This window comes from Bolinopsis microptera, chromosome 8, assembly GCF_026151205.1.
Source record: "Bolinopsis microptera isolate Bmic1 chromosome 8, MBARI_Bmic_1.0, whole genome shotgun sequence".
NCBI lineage: Eukaryota > Metazoa > Ctenophora > Tentaculata > Lobata > Bolinopsidae > Bolinopsis > Bolinopsis microptera.
In genome coordinates, this window is record NC_087079.1 from 17069107 (window position 1) to 17089320 (window position 20214).

At 39.4% G+C, this 20214-nt stretch overlaps 1 protein-coding gene across 1 annotated transcript; it reads left to right on the plus strand.

Moving 5' to 3' along the window:
- Positions 1 to 1830: 1830 nt before the first annotated feature.
- Positions 1831 to 15312, plus strand: LOC134819399 (aminomethyltransferase, mitochondrial-like). The gene is made up of 6 exons (XM_063829339.1): positions 1831 to 1989; positions 3372 to 3453; positions 6155 to 6297; positions 6940 to 7123; positions 8427 to 8588; positions 14626 to 15312. The coding sequence occupies exons 1-6, from the start codon at positions 1873 to 1875 to the stop codon at positions 14805 to 14807; spliced, it is 870 nt and encodes a 289-aa protein (XP_063685409.1). The 5' UTR covers positions 1831 to 1872; the 3' UTR covers positions 14808 to 15312.
- The last annotated feature ends 4902 nt before the right edge of the window (positions 15313 to 20214 follow it).

A 20214-nucleotide genomic window follows, 5' to 3' on the forward strand; every position in this document is an offset into this window, starting at 1 on the left:
GCTTCACATCCACGGAAAAGATAGGATAAAGTTTATTGAATCCATTCTTGGTAAATAACATGTTTTCTCTGATTTGTAGCTAGCCGGCTATTATATCGTTTGTAGCTAGCCGGCTATTATATGGTTTGTAGCTAGCCGGCTATTATATGGTTTGTAGCTAGCCGGCTATTATATCGTTTGTAGCTAGCCGGCTATTATATCGTTTGTAGCTAGCCGGCTATTATATCGTTTGTAGCTAGCCGGCTATTATATCGTTTGTAGCTAGCCGGCTATTATATCGTTTGTAGCTAGCCGGCTATTATATCGTTTGTAGCTAGCCGGCTATTATATCGTTTGTAGCTAGCCGGCTATTATATCGTTTGTAGCTAGCCGGCTATTATATCGTTTGTAGCTAGCCGGCTATTATATCGTTTGTAGCTAGCCGGCTATTATATCGTTTGTAGCTAGCCGGCTATTATATCGTTTGTAGCTAGCCGGCTATTATATCGTTTGTAGCTAGCCGGCTATTATTATATGATTTGTGCAAAGATTTGGGAATTTTTAATAATGACAGTAACTCCCCACATTTAGAATTGTATTTCAGTGGCTGATGTGGAGTCACTGGCATTAGACACCGGCACACTCTCTCTGATGACTAACTATTGTATTTCAGTGGCTGATGTGGAGTCACTGGCATTAGATACCGGCACACTCTCTCTGATGACTAACAATTGTATTTCAGTGGCTGATGTGGAGTCACTGGCATTAGATACCGGCACACTCTCTCTGATGACTAACAATTGTATTTCAGTGGCTGATGTGGAGTCACTGGCATTAGACACCGGCACACTCTCTCTGATGACTAACTATTGTATTTCAGTGGCTGATGTGGAGTCACTGGCATTAGATACCGGCACACTCTCTCTGATGACTAACAATTGTATTTCAGTGGCTGATGTGGAGTCACTGGCATTAGACACCGGCACACTCTCTCTGATGACTAACTATTGTATTTCAGTGGCTGATGTGGAGTCACTGGCATTAGATACCGGCACACTCTCTCTGATGACTAACTATTGTATTTCAGTGGCTGATGTGGAGTCACTGGCATTAGATACCGGCACACTCTCTCTGATGACTAACAATTGTATTTCAGTGGCTGATGTGGAGTCACTGGCATTAGACACCGGCACACTCTCTCTGATGACTAACTATTGTATTTCAGTGGCTGATGTGGAGTCACTGGCATTAGATACCGGCACACTCTCTCTGATGACTAACAATTGTATTTCAGTGGCTGATGTGGAGTCACTGGCATTAGACACCGGCACACTCTCTCTGATGACTAACTATTGTATTTCAGTGGCTGATGTGGAGTCACTGGCATTAGATACCGGCACACTCTCTCTGATGACTAACTATTGTATTTCAGTGGCTGATGTGGAGTCACTGGCATTAGATACCGGCACACTCTCTCTGATGACTAACAATTGTATTTCAGTGGCTGATGTGGAGTCACTGGCATTAGACACCGGCACACTCTCTCTGATGACTAACTATTGTATTTCAGTGGCTGATGTGGAGTCACTGGCATTAGATACCGGCACACTCTCTCTGATGACTAACAATTGTATTTCAGTGGCTGATGTGGAGTCACTGGCATTAGATACCGGCACACTCTCTCTGATGACTAACAATTGTATTTCAGTGGCTGATGTGGAGTCACTGGCATTAGATACCGGCACACTCTCTCTGATGACTAACAATTGTATTTCAGTGGCTGATGTGGAGTCACTGGCATTAGATACCGGCACACTCTCTCTGATGACTAACAATTGTATTTCAGTGGCTGATGTGGAGTCACTGGCATTAGATACCGGCACACTCTCTCTGATGACTAACGAGGAAGGTGGTATTATTGACGACTGTATTGTTCACAAATCTTCTGCTGGTTTTCTTAACCTAGTCTGTAATGCTGGCTGCGCTGAGAAAGACTTCGCTCATATCAGTGTAAGTAATTAAGTATAGATAAAATAGCTGAATGTATTTTTCACCAAAACCCAAAATTGGGGGGGGGGGGGGGGGTGGGGCAACCATATTAAAGTATATTAAAGTATATCCCCGGGTCAAAATCGGAAAAAACCTACATTTTAATGTACTTTAATATACCTACAATTAGTAGTTTTATATTCTTCGTTCAGATTTACAAGATAAGCCAGTTGTTACTCCCCTGAACTCATACATGAATTTACATCCAGTTTGGACAAAAATGGCCGTGTTATGAGCCAAAAACTATATGCCTATATTTGGAAACACAAACAAAATGTGATAGCTGTTGGCCCCTTAAATGAGTAAATTTCAATATTTTTTATGAGACTTTAACTTTAGGTCATAGACTAGAATACCGACAGCATGACCATGTCACAACTTAACCATGTCACAACTTAACCATGTCACAACTTAACCATGTCACAACTTAACCATGTCTTAACCATGTCACAACTTAACCATGTCATAACTTAACCATGTCACAACTTAACCATGTCACAACTTAACCATGTCACAACTTAACCATGTCACAACTTAACCATGTCACAACTTAACCATGTCACAACTTAACCATGTCATAACCATGTCATAACTTAACCATGTCACAACTTAACCATGTCATAACTTAACCATGTCACAACTTAACCATGTCACAACTTAACCATGTCATAACTTAACCATGTCACAACTTAACCATGTCACAACTTAACCATGTCATAACTTAACCATGTCACAACTTAACCATGTCACAACTTAACCATGTCACAACTTAACCATGTCACAACTTAACCATGTCACAACTTAACCATGTCACAACTTAACCATGTCATAACCATGTCACAACTTAACCATGTCACAACTTAACCATGTCACAACTTAACCATGTCACAACTTAACCATGTCACAACTTAACCATGTCACAACTTAACCATGTCACAACTTAACCATGTCACAACTTAACCATGTCATAACCATGTCATAACTTAACCATGTCACAACTTAACCATGTCACAACTTAACCATGTCACAACTTAACCATGTCACAACTTAACCATGTCACAACTTAACCATGTCACAACTTAACCATGTCACAACTTAACCATGTCACAACTTAACCATGTCACAACTTAACCATGTCACAACTTAACCATGTCACAACCTAACCATGTCATAACTTAACCATGTCATAACTTAACCATGTCATAACCATGTCATAACATGGTCATGTTAGAAAAGCTTTGTGTCTCTCTGCTTTCTCTTTTCCCACTGGGAAGCCAACAAATTATATATTTTTCGAGAAATTGTTTTTTGCGTACCTACTTTTGAAAGGTAATGTTGTTCAGGAGCGAAGAGAAGCAGCGGTCAGGTCGGGGCTGGATATCACAGTGGAGGTGAAACCACAGCATAGCCTCATTGCAGTACAGGGTGAGGCTATACAATTAAATTAGTTATTCCATGCATTCTGTTGAACTATTTGGAAATGTTCATTTGAAGTTGAGGTTATGGGTATTTAACACAAATGAAATAATAGCTTTTTTGGCATTAGTGGCAAAATTTAACCTAGCATGTTCAAAAGTTCTGAACATTAGCCACGTGACCCATACTTACATATGTGCAGTACTGCCCAGGAGGAAAATGTATTGTTGTTAGGCACTATACCCGCACTATAATCGATAATGTTAACTATAAATGCGCCCGTTTTCTCGATTCAACTATTATACATTTTTATTCTTTAGTCATTGCTTATACTATTTGGTATTACTGATTAGTTGTGGAAAATTCATAATTTTATAAAGTTTTTTCATTAAGTTGTAAAATTATACTGCAAGTGCAGCGGGAGTGCAGCCTTATTTGAAGATTTCGCGGCAAAAGAAATGTTTCACTTTTCAGCTGTGCTAATACCACGTTAATTATTCAGCGTTAATAGTACTAACTTTGGATTCGTATTACGTATATTGCTATACTGGGTCAACGAACGGGTGGGGGGGGGGGGGGGGGATCAGGTACTAAGTTCTGTACGTGACGTCGACTATAAAGTGTAATTTTGGAATTTTGTCAAAAGACCCACCCACCTCTTTCGCGGTACTAACTGTTTTTTCGGATAATAATTAAGACACCCACCCATTTTTCCGGCTTTTGTGGTACAACCTGTTGAGAAATCACGGTACTAACTGTTTCTTGGTATATAAAATATAATACCCGCCCATAAATTGCTTTAAACAGGTCATTAAACAATAAACATTGGGAAATGGGCAAATTGTATCCACTATTTAGTAGGGGTTTTGTTTTCAATGTAGTCGAATTAGATAAAAAGTTACAAAAACCCAAAAAATCCATTCCCAAAATTAAAGTTAAAAAGGTAAAATGGGGTTTTTTTGGGGTTGGACACCCCCTTTGGAAGTTGGAACCACGTACTAGAACTGTTTTTCTGGGAAATGTCCCATTTACTAACTGTGTTTTTGAAGAAAATATGACCCCCCCCCCCCCCCCCAACGTCACGTACGGTACTAAGTGTATGACCCCCCTCCCGCAACGAATAGTTCGACTGCCCTTGCAGCATCGCCGCTGGTTTATTCATACTTCAGCAACGAATTTTCATTAGGGCAGCTGTAATTTCTAACAAATGGGTTATCTGGAAACGGTTTAAGAAATGCTGATAGCTTTGCTTTGAACAGCTGTGTGTTTTCAATGAGGTAAAGATCTGATGGAATGGTGTTCCATAAACGTGGCCCCATTACTGCAAATGAACCATCATACAATGACTGTTGACGTTGAGTACTGCTCTTGTTAAGACTTGGAATGGTGGCCTTGATTCCGTGTCTTGATTGAGTATAAAAATGAATCCTCAGGTCATTTGGGCAGCGTTGGTGCAAGATTTTCCCCATGTGGATGATAACATGACTTTCCACTGGGGTGGTCTATAAACCACGACGTAACACGTTTTGATGGTCTATAAACCACGACGTAACACGTTTTGATGTCAAAACGACAGAAAATTCACATTACCCCTGCACATTTCTTACAGCTATACCAGAAATGATTGACGATAGGGACCCAAAGAGATTTTTACAGCATGTAATTGTAATTAATCGAAACTTATTAAAATTCGTAACCTGTGAATGAATGGTGACACTTACAGTAATGTTTCGAACTAAAAATAAACCTGCTGAACGACTTTCAATGAGCCTTAATGCCTGAAAAAACAGTAAAGGGGGTATAATAGTATGGGAGGTATAAGGGCAACGGTCATGCTTGGCAGCACTGTGATTACGGATCGGGAAATTGAGCGGCCATCCACAAAAGACTAAAAGAAAAGCGACCGCATTTCTGTTTGAGATTTGAATAACATTACTGTAACTGTCACCAATGCAACACTGTAACACTGTTGACTGCACACTGTAACACTTCACTCTACAGGTCTATATATACGCTGCACATCTGTTGAAATGTTCAAATGTTGCTAACATTTGATTGTCAGGGTGCCCTAATTCTAAACATTGCTCATATATTCTCTTGAAGGTGTGACGGAATAAACCATGATTCTGACGATATATCAAAGTGGGTATCTAATATGCCCTTATATTAGAATGGTACTCTATTAACAGTTTTTAACTGATTTAAATGTCATGCACATCAGATTGAAGCGTCTTTAAATTGTTTACTATTTATATTATATTGCTATGTAAATTTGATTCTAATTCTAATTCTCTATCAAAAACGTTTAGTGGTCTATATTGCGAAGGAGCAGACTTTTGTCATCAACGTAGCGCCGTCGGGCCACCTCATTTATCCAAACCCGATTACTTATTCCCTACGATCTTTTTGCCCTCAGCAAGAGTAAGGAAAAAAAGTGGCCAAACGGGTCTTATATCTTATCACCTGATTAAGATATCGATGACGATATGTGACAAAGTTTGCCTAGAGGACGAGACGATTATCGTAGCCAACAAGAGTTTATATAATCTCTTAGTTTGACAAAATTAACTACACCGTACCTTTCAACAGGGGTACTAATATTTACCTCAACTCCAAATGAACATGTCCATTTAGATTGTCCAGTCAGTTTGTAATCTGTCAACTGAGGGCCCCCCCCCCCCCAACTGAATTCTAATGAAGAATCATACAGGACCGAAGGTGGCGTCATTTTTACAACAAGGAATAAAAGAAGATTTGTCTGAGCTGTATTTTAACCATACAGCGTTAGTTGACGTGTGGGGAATACCTTGCCGGGTTACCCGGTGCGGGTATACCGGCGAGGACGGCGTAGAGGTAAGTAAGTGTAGTAGTGCTGCTGTTTCGTGATTGTGAGAAACAAAGTGTAGCAGCTACACTGTAGCTACACTGTAGCTACACTGTTATAGCTAGGCCATGACGCTAAGTAACCTTGTCTCTCACCTTCTTTTCCAGATCTCAGTGCCAGATGACGCTGCAGTGGAGTTGGTGGAGAGACTAACCTTCATTCTTTCCCAGATCTCAGTGCCAGATGACGCTGCAGTGGAGTTGGTGGAGAGACTAACCTTCATTCTTTTCCAGATATCAGTGCCAGATGACGCTGCAGTGGAGTTGGTGGAGAGACTAACCTTCATTCTTTTCCAGATATCAGTGCCAGATGACGCTGCAGTGGAGTTGGTGGAGAGACTAACCTTCATTCTTTTCCAGATATCAGTGCCAGATGACGCTGCAGTGGAGTTGGTGGAGAGACTAACCTTCATTCTTTTCCAGATATCAGTGCCAGATGACGCTGCAGTGGAGTTGGTGGAGAGACTAACCTTCATTCTTTTCCAGATATCAGTGCCAGATGACGCTGCAGTGGAGTTGGTGGAGAGACTAACCTTCATTCTTTCCCAGATCTCAGTGCCAGATGACGCTGCAGTGGAGTTGGTGGAGAGACTAACCTTCATTCTTTTGCAGATCTCAGTGCCAGATGACGCTGCAGTGGAGTTGGTTGAGAGACTGATGAGTGTAAGTGACGAGGTGAAACTAGCTGGTCTTGGTGCTAGAGACAGCTTGAGACTGGAGGCAGGTCTCTGTCTTTATGGTAACGATATTAATGAGACCACTACACCTGTGGAGGGAGCTCTCATGTGGACGATCAGTGAGTAAATTTTACTGGCAATGGCGGGCTGAGTGCTGACCATATTAAAGTATATTAAAGTATATTCCCGCCCTCAAATCGGGAAAAAACCTACATTTTAATATACTTTGATATACCCAAAATTATTCGAGCTGTATTCTTCGTTTAGATTTGCAAGATAAGCCTGTTTTTGGAGTAGTACATGAATTTACATCCAGTTTGGTCAAAAAGTGGCTGATTTATGAGCTTAAAACCATATGCCCATATTTGGGCATACACACCAAATTTGAAAGCTTTTGCCCAAAAATCGATCAAATTTCAATATTTTTGAATGAGACTAACTTTATGTGAAAGATATCTATATACCTTCGTCCTTCAATCATCATGAACAAAATTGCACATATCTCGGTTTGGGATATTAGCCTAAATTACTTCATTAAAATTAAAATAAATCCATCAGTTTTCAATATTTTTGCATGAAATTTTCGGAATCGATTAAGAATTGCATTTCAAGCTTATTGTGGGCATCGATTTTTATTTAGGCCTCCAAAAAGATACGGATATAGGTATCTTAAATTATATTAAAGTATATTCATTAGCAGGCTCTTTTTGCTACAGCAGGCCCGCACAGCCCGCTAGTAAAAGGGCCCGGAATTTTTCAGCCCGCTGATGATACAGCCCGCGAGCGAATGACATGTTTCAGCCCGCTGGGCTATATGAATAATATAGCCCGCGAGGACGAGACACAAAACGTAAACAATCTGGTAACGTGAACAATGCTATAGCTAAGTGCAGTATCTTACCCCTGTTCGGGTGTGTCCGAATTTTCAAAACCACATTTAAGTACTTAAGTAGCCATCCAATCGAATAAGTTTTAAAGCAGTAGGAGAATATGCGAGTTGTGTCTCGGCTCTCATGAGCTGCTCTGGGAATCGCCTTCTCGTTCAAAATACAAGGATCTAAACTTACAGAGTAATTAGTGTCAATAATAATAATAATAATTCTATACAGTTACATAGTTGAAACAATTATGGCCCCTTATTGTGGGCAGAGTATGTGTCTTTGTTGAAGTGTCCTGGTATAATCTTATCTGAGTGACTGCATTAAAATAATTTAAGGAGAGTTCTCTTAAAACTTTAAAACAATTAGTGTCAAAGAGTTGAAATAAATGGGACTTTTTCGTTAATTCTGCCAAAATATTCAGAAACCCCACCCCCCCCCCCCCCCCCCCCCCCTCCTGTCCGGATTTGTCCGAAATTCCAAAACCATAGATTGCTTTTTTGACATGCCTTATTGGATAAAGATGTAAGATTTCCTACCACAGGTAAAAGACGCCGAGCGGCAAGGGACTTCCCTGGTGCTGAAAAGATCATGGGACAGTTCATTGCGAAGCCTAAAACGGGAAAAAGAAGAGTAGGTCTGGTGGTAGAAAGAGCACCTGCTCGGCCCGGCTATCCTGTTCTCAACTTGGAGGGAGAGACTATCGGTTTGTCTAATGATTAGAAATTCATGATCGATTACACTAGACCGCCAAGAATCAAAATTTAGAATAATACATAAAGCAACATATATTTGCTAACCGGTGCGGTGCAATTCTTGTTGGGCTGAAAGGTACGTTAAAGGAACCTTTTGGCGACATTCTCAAATTAGACAATAGCATGTTTGACGAGCCTTGCAGCAAAAGATACGAAATTTCATGACCTATGTTCAAGTTTGTAAAATATCCGAATCTGAACTGGTTTTTAACAAAATCTTAACCGATTAGCAAAAAAAATTGTGGAAAATATAGTGGACAGTTCCTTCATACAAATTATTATAGACATTTAAAACTGTTTCAATGTATCGTGATCACCCTGTAATAGGCGGGAATATACTTTTGCATTTCAACTGCGATTGCAAAGTCCCGGCCGTAGGCACGGGTTACACTAGTCTTAATATAAAGATATATAAATGTATTTATAATAAACGCCATGGTAGATAAGTCTTGAGGACTGACTCGTATGAAGAACAAAATTTTATTTTATGTATATACTAGAAAACCCGTGGTCACAGGGAGGAAGCTAATAGTATTTTTTGTTAGTAAGTTTAGATCGCGTCAAAAAATATCCTACACAACCGAAGATACAGCCGATTAAAATGTTGCTCGCACTAAACACAACGTAATATCAACAAAACCGATAAAAATGCCGTTTTAACAATCTTTGCACGTGCACGTGCGTCTAACAATCCTCGTTACCATGGTAACTACGCAACTTCCTATTTCTCGTCTGATTTTCACGTGGGCGGTCGTACAAACATTGTACAAAGATTGTACAAAGGGAATTCTCTGAATTATAAGTAAGATATATTTTTTTTGGTTTTTTTTGGTTTTTAAATTTTAAAATTGTATATATATATTTGACCAAAACCCATAATTATGGGTAGAGTGGAGCGCTGTCAGTGTCTCTCTTTCCCAAACAAAAGGCAATGATATCAATTTGAATGACCGTTATCAAATACAAAATGAAACCGAGAATGAAATCGGACGCTCGTTTTCCCACTCATTCATGGCTTACGAATTGTAATAAGTTTCGATTTATAACATGTAATCTATTTCAATTGTAAATGAATGGGGAAAACGAGCGTCCGATTTCATTCTCGGTTTCATTTTGTATTTGATAACGGTCATTCAAATTGATATCATTGCCTTTTGTTTGGGAAAGAGAGACACTGACAGCGCTCCACTCTACCCATAATTATGGGTTTTGGTCAAATATCATCTCTTTTTGATTATAAATATAATGTAAGGGTACTTTACAAAGCCGAAATGTAAACTCATAACTTCATTAATATTATTAAAGAGGTGATTTCAACGATTTCGGAATTTAACCTTTGAAAACATTTCCTTGTGTTTAGGTAGGCATATCTGTTGATAACTGACTGAATATGACACTTTTTACTCAATCAAGTCGGTATTAAATTCATATATATAATGCCATTTAAATGTCGTGGGAAAGAATTTATTCGAAATAAGAAATGAGAAAAATTCTCACCTTTCGCACGTGCAAACTTTGAGCGAACGTTGCGTGCGCATCCAATATCAAATCACCGTAAAATTTTATTATCTTCGTATTTTATATCTAGTTTAATAAGTGTGGAAAGTTTCAGAATATTTCAGGAAGAACTCTCATCACAACGGGACTCCAAAGCTGATAAAAATCGTGAAAATACCAATTTTCAGTGATTTTAGCAATTTTCTATCATTTTGGGCGTGTCCTCACGTGTGCAACTTTTTTATTTTCAACTTTAAAACTAGCCTATGACACAATTTAGACCATTAGAAAGCAAAATTGAGCTTCACAACTCAAGGGATGGCTCAACACCAGAGAATACTAGAACGTAAAATTAGCGTTTTTATAAAATTATTCTTTAAAAAAGCATAAACTTCAATAGCGAATATCTTTATGAAGGAGCAAGCTAGAAAAACTTTCCGGTAGATTTTCAGAATGCTTAAACAATTATCTAACTTCAATAGGTCCTCAAATTTTGAATAAAATTACTCCTTATTGGCGTAAAATCGATTTTAAAAGTGATTACTTTGTCAAAAATAAAGTTTTTTAAATGGTTAACTTGATGACGTCATCAAGTGGTGATGATGATGTTAAATTACTTTTTAATGTAATGTAAACTAAATTCTAAACAATTATCTTCAAGACCTGTGGTCCGAGATGGCTGTATCTTTAAAGCTTCTGAATCTACGGACACCTAAATATAGCCTATAATTGACTGGCAAAGCGTCTATCCCTGAATATATATATGTATGTATCCCGACAATCTGTCGTAAAACAGGGGTTCTAGAAAACTCATTTCCCGATGCTCCTGAAACTTGAAACTTTTTTTGCAGTCGATTTGGTCAACGTCTAGACGCCTTGCAAAGTTTCAGATCTTTAACTCAATTTTAACGTGGTTTTTAAGGCACCTGAATATGGCGATTTCGGGTTTTTTACCGAATTTCGTATAACAGTGCTGGCGCGTATTTTATGCAAATTTCTTAAAAATCTCCACATAACTATTTCTTATTTCTGTCATCTTTGACATCAAATTAGAATGTTTTGAACTAAAAATAAATCTGCAAAACGACTTCCGATGAGTCTTAATGCCTGAAAAACTCCTGCCGGAGGCGGCGGCCTTTGGCCGCCGCCTCCGGCCGGAGTGCACGCTTCGCGTGCACGAAGGAGGCTTCCAACGTGTACCAAAGGGGGTGTAATAGTAAAGGAGTTATAATAGTAAAGGGGGTATAATAGTAAAGGGGGTACATAGTATACCCCCAATAAAGACAACGCTCGTGCTTGCCAGCACTGTGATGTATTTTTCCCTACTCTTGCCGATGGCAAAAAGATCGTAGGGAATAAGTAATCGGGTTTGGATATATGAGGTGGCCCGACGGTCCTACGGTGACGACAAAAGTCTGCTCCTTCGCAATATAGACCACTCCCCTATAATTACGTGTATAACTATAAAAGAAGTCTATTTTACGCGCGCGACGCCAGTTATGTGTTAATTAATTACAGGCATAGCAACCAGTTTTTGGTGCTTGACGACTGTTACATAGGTTTCCATCGGGTTACAATTTATTCTAATTCATCAATATAGCATATTAGTCATCTGAGCGAATCAATCATCAATATAAGTGTTATTTTGGTGACACAAGCTTAATAAATTACCGAGTGATAAAATTCAGCAAGTCAAAACAAATTAAATTATGATATCAGCTGATAAACTCGTGGCTGATTATTTAACAGTCGATCGACACTGAATGGTCGAATAAGCATGAAAATTTATTAGTTTATGTTAGATACAAATAATAACTAAGAAGTAAGATGAGACAGAATATTTTATTACAGTCAATAAAGTTGGCATACGATGCAATAATATGACGTGACATGATACGCATCGTTAACATGAAACAAAACCGCGCAAAATATAAAATGATCTACAACCAAACCAGGCCACATACAGATGCGCGCGACACCTCAGATGCGCGCAGAATTTTTCAAGTTCTGCACGCCTAATATAATATACACGATTATCACGTGCGCCAAACACCACTCTGGGATACAATAAAGTAGAACAATTACATGCAGTAGGGAAATTTGATCGTGCGTGGTGTTACCCGTACCGCGGCGAAATTCTTGTTTTTTCCTTGTTTTTTTAAATTAAAAAAAAAAAAACATATGTTATTATTATTATAATATATTTTTTCATGGAAGATAAGTGTTCTAACAGTTAACCCCCTTCACGAGAGTCTTTAAGGGGGCCGGGGGGGGGCGTCTTCATCGAAATTGATTTTATAGTTGTTTCTGGTAGAGGGGAGTGATATTTTATAGTTGTTTTTGGTCCCATGGAAAAAATATTGTTCCTAGCCGAAATTATCGCCGGTTAAAGGTCAGCGATTATGAGTAATTGTATTGCGCGAGCGATTTTCAATCACGCGTCTTGAAAATCGAGTCTAAAAATCTACCTTCTCCTACATTATTGAAAGTGGTCACGTGACTATAACCTTATACAGGTCACGTGACTGTAACCTTATACAGGTCACGTGACTGTAACCTTATACAGGTCACGTGACTGTAACCTTATACAGGTCACGTGACTGTAACCTTATACAGGTCACGTGACTATAACCTTATACAGGTCACGTGACTGTAACCTTATACAGGTCACGTGACTGTAACCTTATACAGGTCACGTGACTGTAACCTTATACAGGTCACGTGACTGTAACCTTATACAGGTCACGTGACTGTAACCTTATACAGGTCACGTGACTGTAACCTTATACAGGTCACGTGACTGTAACCTTATACAGGTGAAGTGACTGTAACCTTATACAGGTCACGTGACTGTAACCTTATACAGGTCACGTGACTGTAACTTTATACAGGTCACGTGACTGTAACCTTATACAGGTCACGTGACTGTAACCTTATACAGGTCACGTGACTGTAACATTATACAGGTCACGTGACTGTAACCTTATACAGGTCACGTGACTATAACCTTATACAGGTCACGTGACTATAACCTTATACAGGTCACGTGACTGTAACCTTATACAGGTCACGTGACTGTAACCTTATACAGGTCACGTGACTGTAACCTTATACAGGTCACGTGACTGTAACCTTATACAGGTCACGTGACTGTAACCTTATACAGGTCACGTGACTGTAACCTTATACAGATGAAGTGACTGTAACCTTATACAGGTCACGTGACTGTAACCTTATACAGATGAAGTGACTGTAACCTTATACAGGTCACGTGACTGTAACCTTATACAGGTCACGTGACTGTAACCTTATACAGGTCACGTGACTGTAACCTTATACAGGTCACGTGACTGTAACCTTATACAGGTCACGTGACTGTAACCTTATACAGGTCACGTGACTGTAACCTTATACAGGTCACGTGACTGTAACCTTATACAGGTCACGTGACTGTAACCTTATACAGGTCACGTGACTGTAACCTTATACAGGTCACGTGACTGTAACTTTATACAGGTCACGTGACTGTAACCTTATACAGGTCACGTGACTGTAACCTTATACAGGTCACGTGACTGTAACCTTATACAGGTCACGTGACTGTAACCTTATACAGGTCACGTGACTGTAACCTTATACAGGTCACGTGACTGTAACCTTATACAGGTCACGTGACTGTAACCTTATACAGGTCACGTGACTGTAACCTTATACAGGTCACGTGACTGTAACCTTATACAGGTCACGTGACTGTAACCTTATACAGGTCACGTGACTGTAACCTTATACAGGTCACGTGACTGTAACCTTATACAGGTCACGTGACTGTAACCTTATACAGGTCACGTGACTGTAACCTTATACAGGTCACGTGACTGTAACCTTATACAGGTCACGTGACTGTAACCTTATACAGGTCACGTGACTGTAACCTTATACAGGTCACGTGACTGTAACTTTATACAGGTCACGTGACTGTAACCTTATACAGGTCACGTGACTGTAACCTTATACAGGTCACGTGACTGTAACCTTATACAGGTCACGTGACTGTAACCTTATACAGGTCACGTGACTGTAACCTTATACAGGTCACGTGACTGTAACCTTATACAGGTCACGTGACTGTAACCTTATACAGGTCACGTGACTGTAACCTTATACAGGTGAAGTGACTGTAACCTTATACAGGTCACGTGACTGTAACCTTATACAGGTCACGTGACTGTAACCTTATACAGGTCACGTGACTGTAACCTTATACAGGTCACGTGACTGTAACCTTATACAGGTCACGTGACTGTAACCTTATACAGGTCACGTGACTGTAACCTTATACAGGTCACGAGACTGTAACCTTATACAGGTCACGTGACTGTAACCTTATACAGGTCACGTGACTGTAACCTTATACAGGTCACGTGACTGTAACCTTATACAGGTCACGTGACTGTAACCTTATACAGGTCACGTGACTGTAACCTTATACAGGTGAAGTGACGAGTGGATCCCCCTCGCCGTGTAGTGGACTGAACATCGCAATGGCTTACGTGGACAGCAAGTACATAAAGAACGGCACCCCCTTACTTGTTCAAGTTAGGAAGAGGGTGTTTCCCGCCACTAAAGTAACCATGCCCTTCGTACCTACTCAATACTACAATCCGCCTAAATGACGTGTTTTACAGTAAACTAATTGGATATTAGCCTTCTTGCAATTAATAAAGTTGTATTTAGGGTATTTGTTTTACATAAATTTTGAAGCATTTGGATTATTTCGTTACATTAGATTTTGCGTAACTTTAGTGAGATTAACTCTATGAGAGACTCTCCAAATTTATCTCATTCATATTCCAGAGTTATGAGACTCATTCTTCTTTCATTGCCCTTTTGAAAGCCTAACCATTCTTGTCAATATTTGTGTTATTCCACGCTAACTACTCAATGATGAGTTTCGATGTCAGGTTATTCCGTTGCAGCGTAGCCAACTTACTGCAACAGTTGGAAATTAAAGATATCGTTTGAATGATAAATTTCAAGTTGAAATTGAGATATTATATACTCGTGGTGTTGATACTTAACTCATAAGTTGTTTCTTGTTTATGCACTCATAATTAATACCATCAGAACTATTTTCGAATTTTAAAATGATTCTAAGGTTTTTTTACACATTTTTAAGATTACAGATGTTTCAGTTTACTATAAGTATACCACAATATTTTTGTCGTGTCTAGCTTTTTGTTAGGAAGTCAGCAAAATTGTTGTTCATTCTATGTGAAATAGGTAAATGATAGCAATGCCAATAACAGCAACAAGAGACTTAGATATTGAAATACCTAGTGGTCATATAACGGCAAGACTGAAATTTCAAATTGCATCAATAGAATAAATCAACATAATACATTATTGGTTGCAAGCTCTGATCATTTCATGATATCATGCTTAATAATAATATCCGCGAAACCACAATTAATTCCCATCAAATTAAGCAGGGCCGTAATTTGTAATTCCGAAGCGAGGCTGGCTCCGGTTTGCCCCAGCGGGGTCTTGGGCGGAGTCCCGGTTACTGGGCGGCGCTCTGCCAGTCATTCTATGTAATAAGCGCCATGAGTTGGTAAAGAATTTTTTGTCTCTGATTTTGATAAATTTGATACCAAAAGTTGCCTCTAACTGTGAATAATGAAAATTCACCGTGTAGCAAGATAACAGATAACAAGATAACAGATAACGTCGAGCTGTATAGTATGTGGGCCTCCTGTACGTGTATTGCAAGAATGTACAAAGGTCGAAAAATGGGTAATTTATTGCTTAAAATGCCTATAACTCCTAAAATATTGAATATTTTGAAATAATTCTTACAGGATCGTAATAAGCTTAGTCAGATGCAACTTCTGGTACCAAAGTTATAGTATTTGAAGGACCAAATTTTTCAACATTTTTTCAAAACTTCATACAAGGTCCTTCCTTGTGTTCAGATTAACAATTTTTGAAAACAATTTTCCTTTAAATCTTAAAATATAAGTACTAAAAGTTATAAATTGACATGTCAATTCATTGCAGCTCGGCGATGCACAGTAGCGCATCTCGCCGATCTAGCGAGTACAGTAGCCTCATTCAGCTTAAACGCATCGCGCTACAATTATATAAATAAAAGTTTCGTCTCGATTTAATTGACGATGTCAATTCATGGCAGCTCGGCGCGGCACAGTAGCGCATCTCGCCGATCTGTCGCTGTGAGAAGCCTTATTGAGTGCGCGGCGCGGCACAGTAACGCATCGCGCTACAAGTCTCGATGAGCTGATTACGATGCCATAAATAATTATGTGATAACAACTAAATAGGTGAAAGTTATAGGCCAAAAACTAAAGTTTGCGCGAAAAAATCACGCGCGGCGAACAAGCGTCGTGTACAGTGTAGCATTTTTAGCGAAAATTGCTACACGGTGGATTTGTTTTATTAACATTTTTAGACAACTTTTGGTACCAAATTTATCGAAATCGGAGAAAAAAGTTCCGTGCTCACGCTCAGCACTTATTACACTGACTACTAAATCTAATCTCTATTCGGCTCGATGATTATGAATTCACATAACCATGTGCTTTCGCGCCGCTGCGGTCGCGCTTGTTTCACAAGTGAGGCGGGCGCGCGATACTGCAAGCGCAAGGGTTGCTCTATCCAGAGCCCTTGCGCTTGCAGTAGCGCGCGCCCGCCTCACGACTTGTGAAACAAGCGCGCCCGAAGTGGCGCGAAAGCACATGGTTAGGTGAAGCGCAAGGGCTCTGGGTAGAGCAAGATTATGAACATAAATATAATAGCCTAAGATCCCCAGGTAAAGTCTCGGTCACTGTCAGCGCTCCTACTAAATCGCTCGCCCAAATTTTAAGAAAATTCTTGTGAAAAGGCCGGCCCTTTGGGCATGAAAGTGATCTGGATCGGTCGCGGTGTATTTTGGACGCTGATTCCGAATCACCCCCATGACGTAGGGTTAAAATGCTTCCCTGGAGAGTTATGGGCAAAAAACCGTTTTGGTCACGTGACAGGCAAGTAAAATACGAATTCGATTGTTTAGGGCCCGGGTTAGGGTTAAGGTTGTGGTAAGGGTTATGGTTAGCTTCGGGGTTATGGTTAGGGTTGGGATTAGGGTTTATGTAAAACCGTTTTGTACGGCTGCAAAACCATAAAAACCAAAGTCACGAGAAATTTTTGGGCGAGCAAATTAGTAAAAGCCCACTGTCAGGGGTCGAGGTTGGAGGACTTCGCCGCTTCGACGCGCCGCGCAACGATCTCAATGGGTTGACACCGTCAATCAAGGGTACGGTCGAGGAGGCGAAGCACCCGGAAAACTTTTCCATAGACCTTTTTTTCAAAAAATTAAGGATGGTTAGAAGGATGATGATTCATTTGCTCTAACCAGAGCCCTCTTGCTTGCAGTACGCGTATACACATGGCTATGTGAAATGATTCATCACTCTACACTCGACTGTAAAGTGATTTTACCTGGGACCCCAGATTATTATGTCCATAAACATAATAAAGATTCAGCGGAATGACAGGCTGAGCGTTGACCATTGTTAATGATTTGGCCCGGCGCGCGCTACTTCATACTTCGTAGCTCGTACCATCGGGCCATTTCGAGAAGAAAGCGGCGCGCGCTACTTCGAATAAATTTAGACGAGTAACATCCGTCAAGCTGAGCGTCGCCCAGTAAAATTGATTTAGCACGCTTGTGGTTAGAACTTAGAAGTGGTGGGAATTTAGGATTTGTGGAGTAGGTACTCCAGGTGCGAGAAATACAAGTTATAACTTCATTCGTTCATTACTGTCACCAAAATGTAATTAGATCGAACGCAGAAATTAGATCGAACGCGTTCGATCTAAGAATTAGATCGAACACCGGCGCGGCTTTAAATGTATTTATAAATGGAAGACAGAGGGGCAAGAAAGAACTTTGTCAATATAGACAGTTTAGATTTGATTAATGGGTGATACTCGTAAAATATCTGTTCCATATACAGGACCGTCGACGAGTCCAACTCGGCGCGCGTCCTGGTAGGTTGTAAACCTACAAAGATTTGAACTTGGAGCCGCAACGCCAAGGGTGATTTTCAAAATGATGAGTTTTTTTGAAGGGTTTATATATTTATTTTTATATAAAGGGTCATTGTGACATTATGTGTATACTGTTTGAAAAGTTTCTACTTCAATTATTCCATTATTGTTACAGTATGCAAAACAATTTCGAAAACAGTTATCATTTGAACATTGAAATTACGAAACCAAAATTAATGGACCTAAAATTTGGATCTTTTATCAACGTGCAATTGCACAATGTCCATGATAAACATGTCTATGGTCGCAACCAAATCCAAGTTCAACATGAATTATAGGAAAGAAAATTTTTTTAAGGAAAGAAAAATTTTTATTTACCACAAAACAATCAATACATAATGTTATATTCATAAAAAATTCAAATTTCAATTTCAACCACATATACAGTACACCGCACACACAGCCACAATTTTCAATTGTTCAGAAATTCGTAGGTCAGCTGTAGGCGCCGCGCACAAGATCTATTTAATTGTTATCTTACAATTACATGTCGCATTTCTTAATTACTAGAGCCAACATTTCAGAAGCAAAATAATTTACAAAATATTTCTGTCGTTCACGCAGTACAGGCCGTGAGCACTGCGATCTAATTAATATAATAATGGAGAATAATTCTAATCAGCTACTTCCTAGACTAGGTGACACTAGGATTCGAACCCTGGACCTGCTGCACTAACCACCTGGCACCTAGCCTATTTCATCATTCATACTAAGGGAATTTGTCACCGGTGGACGTTCATTCAGAGGACCATCCCGGGTATAAGTCACTTGTTTCAACCATTGGAGGATTGCATCAGAACAGATTTTATTCCAGCAATCTTGGGTAAGAACGTATCAGACTTGGACCGCTCCATATTTGCATTGCCAGTCAGACATGGTGGCCTAGGTATCTCCAACCCAGTTGAAAACTGCAATAGAGAATTCACAGCCTCAGTCACCATCACAAAAGACCTCACAGACCTGATTATCAACCAGCAAAACACCCTTGAACATTACAACATGTCAATTCAAAATGACACTATAAAAAGGCAATCAAGGAGAAACACTTATTTACGGTTAGTAAATCAATAGAGGACAGTGTAAGAGATCCCAACCTAAAGAGATCTCTCCAGTTCATCAAAGAGAAAGGTTCAGGATGTTGGCTTACTGCACTTCCATTGAAGAGATTTGGCTAGTCCCTGAACAAGATTGAGTTCCGTGATGCTCTGTACTTGCGTTATGGTTGGGAGATCCCTAACACCCCATTTCACTGTGCTTGTGGAGAGAGAAATAATGTGAATCACACACTTATAATGTACGTCTTGATAATGAATATTTTTACCTTAGTTTTTCGCCCTCTTCTAACTATGTAAACACAGAGAAGCTTTTAGTCACTGTGCAGTTAAAGTATTTAATTCCTTGCCATACGACATAAGATCAGCTGAGTCAGTTACATCTTTCAAGACCAAACTTAAAACATACTTCTTTTCTCTAGCATTTGATTGATTTTGCATTTACATAGGTAAAATGAACTTTTCATGTCTAATTTTCAATTAAACTAAGCTCAGTTAATGTAAGAGCCGCTTTAGAAAGCACTGGAGTTTATCTCCAGGATTAAATTATATCGAGTTATATGATTTAGCTATAAGGCGGTTTATAAATGTTGTATTTATTATTACCAACCCTTTGTAAAAAAGCTAGAGTAACTCCCATCCATAAGGCAGGAATGAAAGATGATCCTAATAATTACAGGCCAATATCCATCCTTCCACTTATAGGAAAACTTATAGAATACTTTGTCGGCAAGCAACTCACTGATTACATGGAAGAGAACAAACTTTTCATCCGGCATCAATATGGCTTTCGGAAAAATCACTCCACAACTTATTTGATGTACGATCTGATGGACTAAATATATAATATGAGTAAATCTAAGTCTTATAAACCAGGAATCATCTTTCTTGATCTTAAGAAGGCCTTTGACACAGTGAATCA

Coding starts and splice junctions, on each gene's coding strand:
- LOC134819399 (XM_063829339.1), top strand. CDS start 1,873: ATGACTAACGAGGAAGGTGGTATTATTGACGACTGTATTGTTCACAAA. Junction 7,124..8,426: donor AGCTCTCATGTGGACGATCA/GTGAGTAAATTT, acceptor TTCCTACCACAG/GTAAAAGACGCCGAGCGGCA. Junction 8,589..14,625: donor CTTGGAGGGAGAGACTATCG/GTTTGTCTAATG, acceptor AACCTTATACAG/GTGAAGTGACGAGTGGATCC.